General features: G+C 48.2%; 1 protein-coding gene and 1 pseudogene across 5 annotated transcripts; both read right to left on the reverse strand.

Moving 5' to 3' along the window:
- Nucleotides 1-249: 249 nt before the first annotated feature.
- On the reverse strand, nucleotides 250-8,606 carry LOC116577661 (keratin-associated protein 4-6-like). 5 transcript variants are annotated; one of them, XM_032321220.1, is made up of 3 exons: nucleotides 8,442-8,606; nucleotides 8,082-8,246; nucleotides 250-529 (listed from the first exon to the last, which is right to left on the reverse strand). In XM_032321220.1, the coding sequence occupies exons 1-3, from the start codon at nucleotides 8,564-8,566 to the stop codon at nucleotides 250-252; spliced, it is 570 nt and encodes a 189-aa protein (XP_032177111.1). In that variant the 5' UTR covers nucleotides 8,567-8,606. The 5 variants fall into 5 exon arrangements, with proteins under 5 accessions (XP_032177111.1, XP_032177112.1, XP_032177110.1 ...); XM_032321221.1 differs by lacking the exon at nucleotides 250-529 and adding an exon at nucleotides 7,919-8,036 and having other exon boundaries at nucleotides 8,082-8,390; nucleotides 8,514-8,566; XM_032321219.1 differs by lacking the exon at nucleotides 250-529 and having other exon boundaries at nucleotides 7,919-8,390.
- A 6,567-nt stretch (nucleotides 8,607-15,173) lies between these two features.
- Nucleotides 15,174-15,728, reverse strand: part of LOC116576927 — a 190,365-nt pseudogene continuing 189,810 nt past the window's right edge.

Here is a 15,728-nt window from a genome sequence, read left to right on the forward strand (position 1 = left end):
TGATCAGTGTATACATAGGATGAAGATATTGCTGGCCTGAAAATACATGCATTTGGGCCTGGGTTAAAAATCACTTGACAGTTGTTTTAATCTGTTATTTCCTAGAACTGAATGGAACTCTGAATGCCAAATCAGAAGATGAATAGTTGGCAGCTAAGGAGTCCATTCCATAGCTACTGGTTGGCTCTAATTCATTTTATGTGACTTATGAAGATATCCATATGTCACAAAGATTTTAGGCAGAGAGACTCAGCAACAGGAGGAGGCACAGCACATGGGGCGGGGGCAGGTGGAGATGACACAGGTAGGGCGATAGCAAGTGGTGTGGCAGGAGACCTGACCACAGACTGGGCGCAGGCAGCAGGAGGGACAGCAGCAGGAGGGGCGGCAGCAGCTGGAGCCACAGCAGGAGGGGCGGCAGCAGCTGGAGCCACAGCAGGAGGGGCGGCAGCAGCTAGAGCCACAGCAGCTGGATCCACAGCAGGAGGGGCGGCAGCAGCTAGAAATGCAGCAGGAGGGGCGGCAGCAGCTGGAACCACAGCAGGAGGGGCGGCAGCAGCTGGATACACAGCAGCTGGGGCGGCAGCAAGTGGTTCTGCAGCATGTGGTCTGGCAGCAGGTGGGTTGGCAGCAACTGGAGCCACAGCAACTAGAACCACAGCAGGAGGGGCGACAGCAGCTGGAGATGCAGCAGCAGGGCTTGCAGCAGCTGGAGCCACAGCAGGAGTTGACCATGGTGTCAGAGGGTGGAGGTTCTGGGTGCGTTTCCAGGAAAGTCAAGGTCTTGAGTGTGGAAGTCTTGTGCCGTGGCCTCTTATATACTGCCCAAACAGGGTGATTTGTCAACATGTCTTCCTTATTGTTGTTTACCCAATATTTGAGTAATTATCAGATACAGTACTGTTTGACTAATTGTTTAAATGTGCTGGAAACAAATTTTCTTTTCTAGATGTGATCAATTCTATCTGGTTTGCTTTTCCTCCTGATTCACACCCTCTGGCATCTTTTGGACCACTCTCTCCTTCTTTTCCTCCACAGAGGGCTGTTGTGTGACAGGTAGTGTTTGCAATCACATTTCTTTCCATCCCCTATCCCTTTGCAGGATGGGATTAGGGCACTTATATTTCTGCTCGTTCATTTCTTCCAATGATCAGTGGGGAGGAAATATGTGCATAGCGTGGCATGTGGGAAGTGGCATGAGACCTCTATTATGGGTCATTTTTGAGGAATGAGAAGGAGATAGCTCTACATGGTGTGACATTTCTGATCTCTTTGGCACTGGAATGGCTTTTCTTGGATGTCTCAAACTTTGGATCGTGTTCTTTACTCTAAAACAATGGTAGGCAGTTATCTGTATGGTTCTTTTCACTACCATGTTCCATTGCTCAGAATTGTTACTTTGCTGTCATATATATTTGTGTTGTTTTCTCCAGCTGGTCTTTAGTTTCTGGAAGGTATAGCCTCATTTTTATTCCTCATCCCATTCTTTTTTTTAATTAATTAATTAATTTTCAGTATAACAGAATTCATTGTTTTTGCACCACACCCAGTGCTCCATGCAATCCTTGCCCTCTCTAATACCCACCACCTGGTTCACCCAACCTCTCACCCCTCGCCGCTTCAAACCCCTCAGATTGTTTGTCAGAGTCCATCCTCATCCCATTCTTTTTTTTTAATAGTAAAAGAATTCATATTTATTTATTTATTTATTTATTTATTTATTTATTTATTTATTTTCCAGCATAACAGTATTCATTATTTTTGCACCACACCCAGTGCTTCATGCAATCCGTGCCCTCTCTAATATCCACCACCTGGTTCCCCCAACCTCCCACTCCCTGCCGCTTCAAACCCCTCAGATTGTTTTTCAGAGTCCATAGTCTCTCATGGTTCACCTCCCCTTCCAGTTTCCCCCAACTCCCTTCTCCTCTCTAACTCATCCCATTCTTAATTAAAAATACTCTTCAACAGAGCAGAGAAAATGTTGGCTAATCACAATGTGTCTCTCCTCAGAACTTACCTCTGTATGAATTTTAGTCAATTTAACTTCATTTAGTTACTATTTCTACTTATCCTTTATTTAGTGATAGTCTAACTTGAACATGCATCATATCGTCCAAAGAGCTTATTAATGTGGTTGGGATAATTCTCAGAGATTCTAACTACAGGGTGGAACCTAAGGTTTACCCAGATGATATTGATGCTGAAGGACCCAAGGACCCTTAGAGACCTATTCCTTTATTCTGTTCATTCAAGCTTTGAGGAAGTACCTCTATCAAATTCCTGCTTGTTTATAAGGCATATTTGTTGAGTGGATAATCTTGAGATACATATGTTGCCAGTAATTGGGGTTATACATGTGATTTAGAATTTGCTCCCCAGGAATTTACAGATAACTGTGATGATCACATACATGCATGTGTGTGTGTGTGCACATGAACACACATGCTTGCACATCAAAGGAGTGCAACATCAAAGGAGTATAATTTAACTAAAAGAGTGGTGTCTAAGATGAATTAGCCAAGGTGACAATTTGGCGAAGACACAGATTAATTTTTTTATGGTTCAAATTTTTTAAAAATTTTATTTATTTATTTATTATTTTTATTAACATATAATATATTATTTGCCCCAGGGGTACAGGTCTGTGAATCGCCAGGCTTACACCTTTCACAGCATTCACCATATCACATACCCTCCCCAATGTCCATAACCCAGCCACCCTCTCCATAACCCCCTCCCCCAGCAACCCTGTTTGTTTTGTGAGATTAAGAGTCTCTCGTGGTTTGTCTCCCTCCTGATCCCATCTTGTTCCATTTTTTCCTTCCCTACCCCTCACAGCTCCCCGCCCTGCCTCTAAAATCCGTCATTTGAGAGGTCATATGATAATTGTCTTTCTCTGATTGACTTACTTCACTCAGCATAAAACCCTCTAGTTCCATCCACGTCATTGCAAATGGCAAGATTTCATTTCTTTTGATGGCTGCATAGCATTCCAGTGTGTGTGTGTGTATCACATCTTCTTAATCCATTTATCTATTGATGGACAACTAGGTTCTTTCCATAGTTTGGCTATTGTGGACATTGCTGCTATAAATATTCAGGTGCACGTGTCCCTTGGGATCACTGTATTTGTATCTTTAGGGTAAATACCCAGTAGTGCAATTGCTGGGTCATAGGGTAGCTCTATTTTCAGCTTTTTGAGGAACATGCTGTTTCCAGAGTGGCTGCACGAGCTTGCATTCCCACCAACAATGTAGGAGGGTTCCCTTTTCTCCGCATCTTCACCAGCATCTGTCATTCCTGACTTGTTAATTTTAGCCATTCTGACTGGTGTGAGGTGATATCTCATTGTGGTTTTGATTTGTATTTCGCTGATGCTTAGTGATGTGGAGCACTTTTTCATGTGTCTGTTGGCCATCTGGATGTCTTTCTTGCAGAAGTGTCTGTTTACGTCCTCTGCCCATTTCTTGGTTGGATTATTTGTTCTTTGGGTGTTGAATTTGATAAATTCTTTATAGATTTTGGATACTAGCCCTCTATCTGATATGTCACTTGCAAATATATTCTGTTCACTGACATCCAACTCTTGGCCACAAGTTTACCAATAACATAGTCAAATAACATATTTTTTATGTTGTGTGTCTTGTATACTGTACTCTAAGAATAAAGTAGGCCAGAAAAAAGAAAGTTATTAATAAAATCATAAGGAAAAATTTTAGAATACTGCACTGTATTTATATAAAAAAATCCACCTATAAATGGACTCAAGTGGTACAAACCTGTATCATTTAAGGCTCAAATATAGGTTCAATCAATATTTAATCTAGTATTCCTTTCTTAAATTGTAAATAGAGCAAGCACTTCAATTCACACTGAATTTATAAAAACTCTTATGAAAAACACATATACTTCATAGTGTATAAAATACACATGTGCAATGTAATAATTTTGACACAAACCGTCTATACCTAATGCCCAAGTCATAAAATAGAATGTTACCTTCACCAATATAGCCCTTGATATGTTTTTTCTGGACCATATCTCCATCTTTCCACCCTACAGGTGATCACTAACCAGATTTTTATATTATCTTTTTGTTAATTTTCTTCATGATTTTACCACTTGGGTATACATCCCTAAACAATATAGTTTAGTTTTACATGTTTTCAAATTTTAAATAAAGGAATATTGATTCTTTCAATATTATGCAAAAATTCTGAGACAGACTCCAAGAAGGCCCAGTGCTTTCCCCCTCTTGATGTTCATGGCCTCATGTATTTCCCTATGCTCGAGTAACTTGCTTCTAAACCATAGCAGATGGCTGTGCCTTTGATCTCAAAGCCAACCCTTTTCGCTCTCTTACTGGCTTTGATGAAGCCAGGTAAAATGTGGGAGAGATCTTTGTGACAGAAAACTGAGCACAGTCTCCATTCACCAGCCAGCAAGGAAGCAAGGTCCCCACTCTAGTGGCCTTCCAGGAACTGATTCCTGCTGGTGTAAGTGATGTGAGAAGTAACTTCTTTCCCAGTCGAGACAACACTTGAGACCTTAGTGCCAGCTAACTAGTTGAGGATACCCATCTGAGACCCATCTGAACAGCATCAGGATTCCTGATACACAGAAACTGTGAGGTAATAAATACATGTCATTTTAGGTGGCTAAATATTGAGGTAATGTTACATAATGATGAATATCCAGCACAGATTTACTTAGCACACTCCACATACAGCTGAGGAGAAGATTTCAAAAGGTGCAGAGATGTGGAAACACATAGTCACAAGTCCAGAAAGGCCAACTGGCTGAATATGACCCCGAGTAGGTCTTAGGGGCACACTCTTTACTGAGGTAATAAGGAATCATTAAGTATGGGAGTCAGCAGAATCAATGAGTAAATAGTTCCTATTCCTTGAATTCAGAGTCTGTGATAGGGAATACCATCAGAGAACTGACCTCCTAGGAATAATGGAGATGATATATCTCGGAAGAGTAGAGTCCATTGCCAACATTTAATTCAAGGAAGTAATGTGGGTATAATGATATGATTGCCAGCAAGCATGGAATGACAAAGGGGGGCAGAATGGGTGTGAACCTCAGGGATAAATTGTAGGTAAAAGAGTATGGTGTCCTTAAGAATAGGATATAAGCAGTTAAGTAGGTAATAGGTATACCTGTATATTAAGCTTTGTAGAGTTAGGATATAAATGAACGAAAGATGAGGTTACTGAATCTGAAGGAAACTCAAGATCCATTTTACAGATGCAGACTGAGTCAGTTCTCAGACTAGAACCCACGGACCAAGCAAACCAGAGGCCAGTCATCTAGAATAAAGAGGAACAACAAGTGTGTATACTAGAAATTTCCTTACAACATTACAAATGAAAATCCTTACATGGAAAGCTGGAGTACTCATGCATTTGCATGCAATTGAATAAGAGATCTGAGATGACCAGGAAAAATAACTACAAAATGCTGGTATAGCACCATTAGAATACAATAACCCAGATTCAAGGAATATAGGAGTTCAAAGTCACCTCAGTGCCAAGTATTCCATTTATGGGAATTGGTGCCTCATTTTTCCATTATTATACACTCTGTATATTTAGGGGTCATGACTCTGAGAGAAGAAAGCAAGCTTGAGGATAAAATGGTAAACTGATTACTTTGAAAACACTGGCAAGCACATTATTCCATTGAGATTCTAGTGTCGGGAAATCATCAAGCACAGAAGAGAGCTCTGGGAGCCATTAGGAAGATGTTTAGCATTGGGCTGATCTACAGGAGCATTCTTGGTATTCCTATTCCCAGGATCAACCGACGATGAGCAAGCAGTGTAGCCTGAAGGGGACGTAGGAATCATGGGCTCAGCACTCTCAGGGATGGGGTTGGAGGTCAGAGCCCCCAGGCAAGTCAGCTAAAGAAGCAGAGGAGCCACCCTCTAACTCCCTGTCTTGTAAGATTTTCTAGAAGTGGTGGCAGACCCCATGGAGCGGGGTTAATGAGAGCAATCCATAGACATGAGCAGAGGCAGGGGTAGATATAGATATTCATTCGGGCGATTGTGCCTTAAATGCCCTGATCCACACGCTAGTGCAGAGTATGGGCTACGCATGGCTCACACTGTTTGCACACACTGCTGTGCAGGGAATTGTGTCAGCCTAGGGGTCGACCACAGCTGGACGTCTGGCCCCTCCCTTCTTTCTATGCACCAGGGGTTGTCCACGGCTAGTGATAAGTGATGGAGGAGTACATAGGCTCAGCCCCCTTGCCTCTAAGAGGAGCAGTCCCCTTCCCCAGTCCACACCCCTCATCTGTGGGGTCGGAACGTGGGGGTGGAATTGGACGGAAACCCCATTTTGCATTCGTTCCTTTTAGACCCCTAATATGTCTCCCTCCGTTTCTTCTTCTTCTTCTTCTTCTTTTTAAATGATTTTATTTACTTTTTGGAGAGAGAAACAGTGAGAGAGAGAGAACATGAGAGGTGAGAAGTTCAGAGGGAGAGGCAGACTTCCCATGGAGCTGGGAGCCCGATGCGGGACTCGATCCCGGGACACCGGGACCATGACCTGAGCCGAAGACAGTTGCGTAGCCAACTGAGCCACCCAGGTGCCCTCTCCCTCTGTTTCTTACGCATTTCTCCCGAGAGCTCTCCCTTGCACATCGTGTTTTAGTCTCTGGTTTTTTGAGTGCGGTGTAAGCATCACAGATGGGGACAGTTCCCCTCAAACAGGCCTCCTCTAGGGAGACAGCTCCTAACATGATGGTCTGAGTTCCTCATGGGAGAGTGTCCTGTCCCTCAGGGGCGGAGAATGATACTTTAGGAATTGGAGACTAATAGTCTAAGACCAAGTGTGCAAGTACTGTAGGAAGAAACAGCATATAGTGAAAAGATTAAGTGCTTCAGTGGAGATTCATGCTCGGGTTGGCCAGCCACCACGGTTACCGAGCCTGTTGTATGGAGATGTTTTGAAGGCCCTGATCCTGAGCTCCGGAAGGCTGGCGTTAGGGTGATGTCCGGAGCAGACTCCAACAACAGAGGTCTGAGAGCAAGTAGTTTGTTTGGGAGGTGATCTCAAGAAGTGCCGTAGGGAACGTGAGGAGTGATGCAGGGAAGGGATGGAAGCCAATCCAGAATGATTTCCAGAGCAGGTAAGCCCTGTAGGTAGCTGAGGTGCAGTCCTGGCTGAGGCCCCCGGTCTCACACCCCCCACTCGAGGGGATAGGGGCTAAAGGGGCTAGAGCACTTCATCCACCAAGTGCTGCCCACTGGTTGAGGACTTCTCCTCGAGACTTCCTCTCCCTAGCTGTGGCCTGCCAAGAATTTCCTCCCTCATCTAGACAAAGGGCTGAGCAGAGAGCAGCGGGGGCTTGCTATAAACCACCAGCGTCGATGTCGGCATGGAGAGTGCTGAGGGGATAGAGGTGGAAATCCTGAAGTCGTCTGCGGTGGACTCCCGTTTCTGCAGGGGGCACCAGAAATGCATCCGACCTGCTAAGCATAACAGTTCACGAGGGAAAAATAATGAGACACAAGGCCCTTTGATCTGTATGCCCGGAGACGTTCAGGTTTATTTGAGGTATAGGAGCATCTCTGTATGAGGAGACCTGGCAGGAAAGAAGAGTGTGCGTGGGATGACACGCTGGCTGAGAGATTTCAGAGAACATGCAAGGTCCGTATTCCCTTGGGAGGGAGCTAGTAAGAAGGAGGTGGGGAGGAGGGTGTTGTTGGTGGGGGAGTACATTTGGAGGCCACGTAGGTTGAAAGGGCAGCCGGAACTGAGGTTTGACAGTTGGCCTGTCACGATTCCGCGCTCAGTGGGACTAGCTGAGGAAGATTGGTTGATGAAAGACAGCGGGGTGCCGGCCAGGATCCTCAGCAGCAGAAGCCTCTTGAGCAGGTTGGGGAGCAGCAGGTGGTCTAGCAACAGCTGGGGCGGCAGCAGCTGGACACACAGCAGCTGGGGCGGCAGCAGGTGGTCCTGCAGCAGGTGGTCTGGCAGGTGGGGCGGCAGCAGCTGGAGCCACAGCAGCTGGGCCTGCAGCAGCTGGAACCGCAGCAGGAGGGGCGGCAGCAGCTGGACACACAGCAGCTTGGGCGGCAGCAGGTGGTCCTGCAGCAGGTGGTCTGGCAGCAGGTGGGGCGGCAGCAGCTAGAGGTGCAGCAGCTGGGCCTGCAGCAGCTGGAGCCACAGCAGCTGGAGCCACAGCAGGAGGGGCGGCAGCAGCTAGAGATGCAGCAGCTGGGCCTGCAGCAGCTGGAGCCACAGCAGCTGGAGCCACAGCAGGAGGGGCGGCAGCAGCTGGACACACAGCAGCTGGGACGGCAGCAGGTGGTCCTGCAGCAGGTGGTCTGGCAGCAGGTGGGGCGGCAGCAGCTAGAGGTGCAGCAGCTGGGCCTGCAGCAGCTGGAGCCACAGCACGAGGGCTGGCAGCAGCTGGACACACAGCAGCTGGGGCGGCAGCAGGTGGTCCTGCAGCAGGTGGTCTGGCAGCAGCTGGGGCGGCAGCAGGACTCCTCGCCACAGCCCTGGTCAGAGCAGACGGAGCCACAACAGGAGTTGACCATGGTGTCAGAGGCTGGAGGTTCTGGGTGGGTTTCCAGGAAAGCGAAGGTCTTGAGTGTGGAAGTGTCTGTCCTCGTGCCGTGGCCTCTATATACTGCCCAAACCGGGTGATTTGTCAACACGTCTTCCTTGTTGTTGTTTACCCATTATTTAAGTAATTATCAGAGGCACAGCAGTGTTTGCCTATGTAATGGTTTGAGCTCGTGGGACACAAATTTTCTTTTCTAGATGGGATCAATTCTGTCAGGTCTGCTTTTCCTCCTGACTCACACCACTGGCATCTTCTGGACCACTGTCTTCTCCTCTTCCTCTGCAGAGGGCTGTTACCTGATAGGTGGCATTTGCAATTACATTCTTCCTCTCCCCTCGTGTATCCCCTAGCAGGATGGGATCGGGGCCAACCTATCTCTGGTTGTGCATTTCTTCCAATGGTCAGTGGGGAGGAAATTCCATGTGCATAGGGTGGCATGTGGGAAGGGGCATGAGACAGGAGGAAAAGGCCCTGTAGTATGGGTCACTGTTGAGCAATGAGGAAGGGGACAGCTGTCTATGTGTGTGTGACGTTGCTGACCTCTGCCACGGGAATGGGTTTTCTGGGGGGTGTTTCTGTCTTTGGGTCACGTTGTCTACCCTAAAGCCGTGGCAGGCCACTATCTGAATGGTTCCCGCCACTGCCCTGATTCGTAGTTCCGGAAGCGTTAAGTTTGCGGTCACATATCTTTGTGTTGCCTTTCTCTGGATGGTCTTTAGATTCTGAAAGTCGTTCGTATTTAAGAATACTCTTCAACAGAACGGAAAGGAAATGTAGCAAAATACAAATGTGCCTCTCCTCAGAATTTATTCCCAGACCTGGGAAAGGTACAGCACATTTTGTGTGTGGGGGGTGGGTAGGGGTGTGGGGGGGTGTCCACCGGAAATCGGAATGGATGTTAGCCCAGGTAACTTTGTTCAGTTACTGTTTCGCCTGCTCTACTTAGCGATAGTCCAACGTTGGGATGCGGCAGTCATCCGAAGGGCCTGTTAAATATGTGGGACACATCCTCCAGGTTCTGATTACATGGGGAGCCTGAGGTTTGGCATTTCTGACAAGTACCCAGATGACGTTGATGTTGAAGTCCCAGGGACCATCCTTAGAGACGTACTCCTCTATTCTGTTCGTTCGTGCTTTGAGCAAGTGCCTCTGTCAGGTTCCTCACCACTGCTTTTCGATTATAGGAAGCACCCCCCCACCGCACACACACACAACTGCAACATGCCATGCAAAGATCCAGAAGAGCCCATAGTAGTGTCATTTAACTAAGTTGAAGGCAAAGTGGCCAAGATGACAATTTGTTAAGACAGAGATTTATTCACAAAGAAATAATGTCGTCATTCTTTCTTGTTTGCCTTTTATGATTGACTTTCTAATTTTGGTGGACTTGACACAGAGTGAAGTTAAAAAAATCCTTTGTGTAGTCTACCATAGTGGTGAATTTTGATACACAGAAGCCCATCCGTGTAATCCCCGCACCTGTCGGGATAGAACATTTCCATTATACTGGACGGGCCCCACCTGCCCTTTAGTAACATCCTCTCAGTCACCGAGGTGATTGCTGTTTCAGTAGGTTTTCTTTTACCATGGATCTCTTTTGATCTGGAACATCAAACAGACACTACATCTAGGTCTAGTGTGCATGCTTGTGTGTGTGTGTGTGTGTGTGTGTGTGTGTGTACATACTATTCATATAGTCTGCAGAATTTCTCTTTGGTTGGGCACCATTGACTTGGCTTCTGCCTGTAAGAATCACTGATGTTGATGCACATGTATCACTAGTTCAGTCAGTGCCGTCCTAGTGACGTTCCAAGACTGCTTTGAAGTCATAGCTTTAAATTTCATGGTAGGGTGGCCATCCAATCCTAAAGGTAAGCTTTCATTTTAAATCTTAAATAGAGTATGGGTTTCTGTTCACCCTAAATTTTTAAACAATTCTTTCATCTGATGGAAAATGCATAGGACTGAAAAACATGTGACCTATAAGAGCATAAGATACAAAACAGTTATGGAGCAAATATTTGTATAGCCAAAGCTTGAGTCACGAAATAGAACTTTGTTGCCACCAAGAAGGCTCTTGATATGTCCTTTGTTGACCAGAGTCGTTTTTTCGATGCTACAGATGATTACCGTGCTGATTCTTCAAGTAACGTTTTCATTCATTTTCCTTATGGTTTAATGAGGTAGGTATGCACACCTAAACAGCATAGTTTGATTTTCATATGTTTCTGATTTTTAAACAGAGAATTCTGATTTGATTTTTTTCACTCAGTATTATGGAGGAGTTCTGGTAGGCAGACTCCAAGAAGGCCTTCAAGAGGCTATCCACCGCTTGGTGTTCACGGTCTCCTGTATTTCCCTCCCGTCAAGTAACGTGCTTCTAAACCATGGCAGATGGCACCATCAAGGGGCTGAGTTACCAAGGACTGTGACTTTCATCTCAAAGCCAACCCTTTCTTTCTCTCTGTCTCTGTCTCTCTCTCTCTCTCTGGCCTTGCTGAAGCTGGTACAATGTGGGAGAGATCCTTGCAGCAGAGAACTGAGCACGGTCTCCATTCACCATCCAGCAAGGAAGCAAGGTCCCCACGCTAGCGGCCCTCAAGGAACTGAATCCCGCCAGTGAGCATGTAAGTGAAGTGAGAAGTGTCTTCTTCCCCAGTGGGGCCCTCACCTGAGACCCCAGTGCCAGGCAGCACCTTGCGTGCAGCCCTGGGAAACCCTGTGAAATGGAGGGTCTAGGTGGGCCGTCCCTACCGAGATATCGGATCCTCAGAAACCGAGATCATAAATGAGTGTCACTTGAAACTGCTAAATTTTGCAGTAATACTGTGTAAGAACGGATAGCCAGAACAAATTCATCTAGGACGACTGCACACACAGGTGAGAAAGGAGGAATTAAAAAGTGCAGAGAAGGGGCGCCTGGGAGGCTCAGCGAGTTAAGCCTCTGTCTTGGGCTCAGGTCACGATCTCGGGGTCCTGGGATCGAGCCCTGCATTGGGCTCTCTGCTCAGCAGGGAGCCTGCTTCCCTCTCTCTCTGCCTGGTTCTCTGCCTACTTGTGATCTCTCTCTGTCTCTCTGTCTCTGTCTCACTCTCTGTCTAACAAATAAATAAATGAATAAATAAATAATCCAAAAAAAAAAAAAAAGAACCATGCAGAGAATGAGAAGTGCTAAAACTGATGTAGTCCTAAAGCCAGAAAGTCCAAATGGCCTCGATTCCCTAGGAGAGGTCTGGGGGCACTCTGTTTACTAAGATATCCAGGAGTCATCAAGTATCGGTGTCAGCAGGTCACTGAGGTAATGCTGCCTATTCTCTGAAGGGAGAGGTTGTGCTGGGATTGCTGGGACCAGGAATATGCTCCCTTGGAATAATGGGAGGATAATATCCCTGAACGGCCGAGTCCAGATGGCAGCATTGAACTTGAGGAAGTAATGTGTGTATTATTATGTGATGGCCCACCAGAGTGGAATGCCAAGGGTCAGAATGATGTGAAACCCTCAGGGGCCTAACGATATGGATCATCGGGCATGGTGTCCGTCATAATAGGATATAGGCAGCCGGGGGCTGGGGAGGTGGACGTGGCTCCTGGGGGGCTCAGTCGGTTCAGCTTCTGCCTTTGGCTCAGGTCATGGTCCTGGAGGGTTGGGATCGAGTCCTGCCTCGGGCTCCCTGCTCAGTTGAGAGTCTGCTTCTCCATCAGCCCCTCACCTTGACTGAGCTTGGTCTCTCTCCATCTCTGTCTCTGTCTCTCTTTCTCCCCCTGGAACAGTCAAACAAGGATATAGGTAGCCAAATACGGTGCACCTTTGTGTGTGTGCACACACATACAACACACACACACACACACACACACACACACACAGAGGTGTGTGTGTGTGTGTGTCTTTAAAAGAGCTTAAGAATAAAAGAACAAAGGCCAAGGTCCTTGATCCCAATGGAAGGTCATGATCCCTGACACAGTTTGAAGACCTCAGGCTGTTCTCAGACCTATTAACCCATGAACAGAGAGCCCAGTCTTTCTGGGCGGAGGACCCCAGGAAGTGTCTATCATAGAATTTCCTTAGTCCTTGCCCAAGAATCTGTAGCCATTGACCCCATGGGAATCTGGAATACTCATATGTTGGCAGGCTGTTGGACATGGGATCTGTGTTGAACTGGACTGCAGGATATCCAGAACCTTTCATGGCCCTGTATGAATACATGGATCTAGAGGTTAGAGTGCAAGGAGAAGTTTCCACATCTTCTTCATCCCGGTGATCCATTTGGGGGAATTTGTGCCTCCTTCTCCTCTGATTGTAGGCTGTGTGCATCTAGGGGTCGTGTCTCCAAAGGAGGAAAGCTAGCTTGAGGGGAACACGGTCAAATGTGATTGGTATGAAAACTCTGGCTGGCACCTTATCCCTCTGGGTTTCTAGTGTCGGGAAATCAGAAGAGAGCTCTGGGAGCCATTAGGAAGATGTTTAGCATTGGGCTGATCTACAGGAGCATTCTTGGTATTCCTATTCCCAGGATCAACCGACGATGAGCAAGCAGTGTAGCCTGAAGGGGACGTAGGAATCATGGGCTCAGCACTCTCAGGGATGGGGTTGGAGGTCAGATCCCCCGGGCAAGTCAGCTAAAGGAACAGAGGAGCCACCCTCTAACTCCCTGTCTTGTAAGATTTTCTAGAAGTGGTGGCAGACCCCATGGAGCGGGGTTAATGAGAGCAATCCATAGACATGAGCAGAGGCAGGGGTAGATATGGATATTCATTCGGGCATCTTTGCCTTAAATGCCCTGATCCACACGCTAGTGCAGAGTATGGGCTACGCATGGCTCACACTGTTTGCACACACTGCTGTGCAGGGAATTGTGTCAGCCTAGGGGTCGACCACAGCTGGACGTCTGGCCCCTCCCTTCTTTCTATGCACCAGGGGCTGTCCACGGCTAGTGATAAGTGATGGAGGAGTACATAGGCTCAGCCCCCTTGCCTCTAAGAGGAGCAGTCCCCTTCCCCAGTCCACACCCCTCATCTGTGGGGTCGGAACGTGGGGGTGGAATTGGACGGAAACCCCATTTTGCATTCGTTCCTTTTAGAGCCCTAATATGTCTCCTTCCGTTTCTTCTTCTTCTTCTTCTTCTTTTTTTTAAATGATTTTATTTACTTTTTGGAGAGAGAAACAGTGAGAGAGAGAGAACATGAGAGGTGAGAAGTTCAGAGGGAGAGGCAGACTTCCCATGGAGCTGGGAGCCCGATGCGGGACTCGATCCCGGGACACCGGGACCATGACCTGAGCCGAAGACAGTTGCTTAGCCAACTGAGCCACCCAGGTGCCCTCTCCCTCTGTTTCTTACGCATTTCTCCCGAGAGCTCTCCCTTGCACATCGTGTTTTAGTCTCTGGTTTTTTGAGTGCGGTGTAAGCATCACAGATGGGGACAGTTCCCCTCAAACAGGCCTCCTCTAGGGAGACAGCTCCTAACATGATGGTCTGAGTTCCTCATGGGAGTGTGTCCTGTCCCTCAGGGGCGGAGAATGATACTTTAGGAATTGGAGACTAATAGTCTAAGACCAAGTGTGCAAGTACTGTAGGAAGAAACAGCATATAGTGAAAAGATTAAGTGCTTCAGGGAGATTCATGCTCGGGGTGGCCAGCCACCACGGTTACCGAGCCTGTTGTATGGAGATGTTTTGAAGGCCCTGATCCTGAGCTCCGGAAGGCTGGCGTTAGGGTGATGTCCGGAGCAGACTCCAACAACAGAGGTCTGAGAGCAAGTAGTTTGTTTGGGAGGTGATCTCAAGAAGTGCCGTAGGGAACGTGAGGAGTGATGCAGGGAAGGGATGGAAGCCAATCCAGAATGATTTCCAGAGCAGGTAAGCCCTGTAGGTAGCTGAGGTGCAGTCCTGGCTGAGGCCCCCGGTCTCACACCCCCCACTCGAGGGGATAGGGGCTAAAGGGGCTAGAGCACTTCATCCACCAAGTGCTGCCCACTGGTTGAGGACTTCTCCTCGAGACTTCCTCTCCCTAGCTGTGGCCTGCCAAGAATTTCCTCCCTCATCTAGACAAAGGGCTCAGCAGAGAGCAGCGGGGGCTTGCTATAAACCACCAGTGTCGATGTCGGCATGGAGAGTGCTGAGGGGATAGAGGTGGAAATCCTGAAGTCGTCTGCGGTGGACTCCCCTTTCTGCAGGGAGCACCAGAAATGCATCCGACCTGCTAAGCATAACAGTTCACGAGGGAAAAATAATGAGACACAAGGCCCTTCGATCTGTATGCCCGGAGACGTTCAGGTTTATTTGAGGTATAGGAGCATCTCTGTATGAGGAGACCTGGCAGGAAAGAAGAGTGTGCTTGGGATGACACGCTGGCTGAGAGATTTCAGAGAACATGCAAGGTCCGTATTCCCTTGGGAGGGAGCTAGTAAGAAGGAGGTGGGGAAGAGGGTGTTGTTGGTGGGGGAGTACATTTGGAGGCCACGTAGGTTGAAAGGGCGGCCGGAACTGAGGTTTGACAGTTGGCCTGTCATGATTCCGTGCTCAGTGGGACTAGCTGAGGAAGATTGGTTGATGAAAGACAGTGGGGTGCAGGCCAGGATCCTCAGCAGCAGAAGCCACTAGAGCAGGTTGGGGAGCAGCAGGTGGTCTAGCAACAGCTGGGGCGGCAGCAGCTGGACACACAGCAGCTGGGGCGGCAGCAGGTGGTCCTGCAGCAGGTGGTCTGGCAGCAGGTGGGGCGGCAGCAGCTGGAGCCACAGCAGGAGGGGCGGCAGCAGCTGGACACACAGCAGCTTGGGCGGCAGCAGGTGGTCCTGCAGCAGGTGGTCTGGCAGCAGGTGGGGCGGCAGCAGCTAGAGGTGCAGCAGCTGGGCCTGCAGCAGCTGGTGCCACAGCAGCTGGAGCCACAGCAGGAGGGGCGGCAGCAGCTAGAGATGCAGCAGCTGGGCCTGCAGCAGCTGGAGCCACAGCAGCTGGAGCCACAGCAGGAGGGGCGGCAGCAGCTGGACACACAGCAGCTGGGACGGCAGCAGGTGGTCCTGCAGCAGGTGGTCTGGCAGCAGGTGGGGCGGCAGCAGCTAGAGGTGCAGCAGCTGGGCCTGCAGCAGGTGGAGCCACAGCAGCTGGAGCCACAGCAGGAGGGGCGGCAGCAGCTAGA

This window comes from Mustela erminea, chromosome 18 (assembly GCF_009829155.1).
Source record: "Mustela erminea isolate mMusErm1 chromosome 18, mMusErm1.Pri, whole genome shotgun sequence".
In the NCBI taxonomy this organism is placed as follows: Eukaryota; Metazoa; Chordata; class Mammalia; order Carnivora; family Mustelidae; genus Mustela; species Mustela erminea.

What these genes read in the sequence shown, in the direction of transcription:
- LOC116577661 (XM_032321217.1), bottom strand. Translation starts at nt 8,566, where the DNA reads ATGGTCAACTCCTGTTGTGGCTCCGTCTGCTCTGACCAGGGCTGTGGC.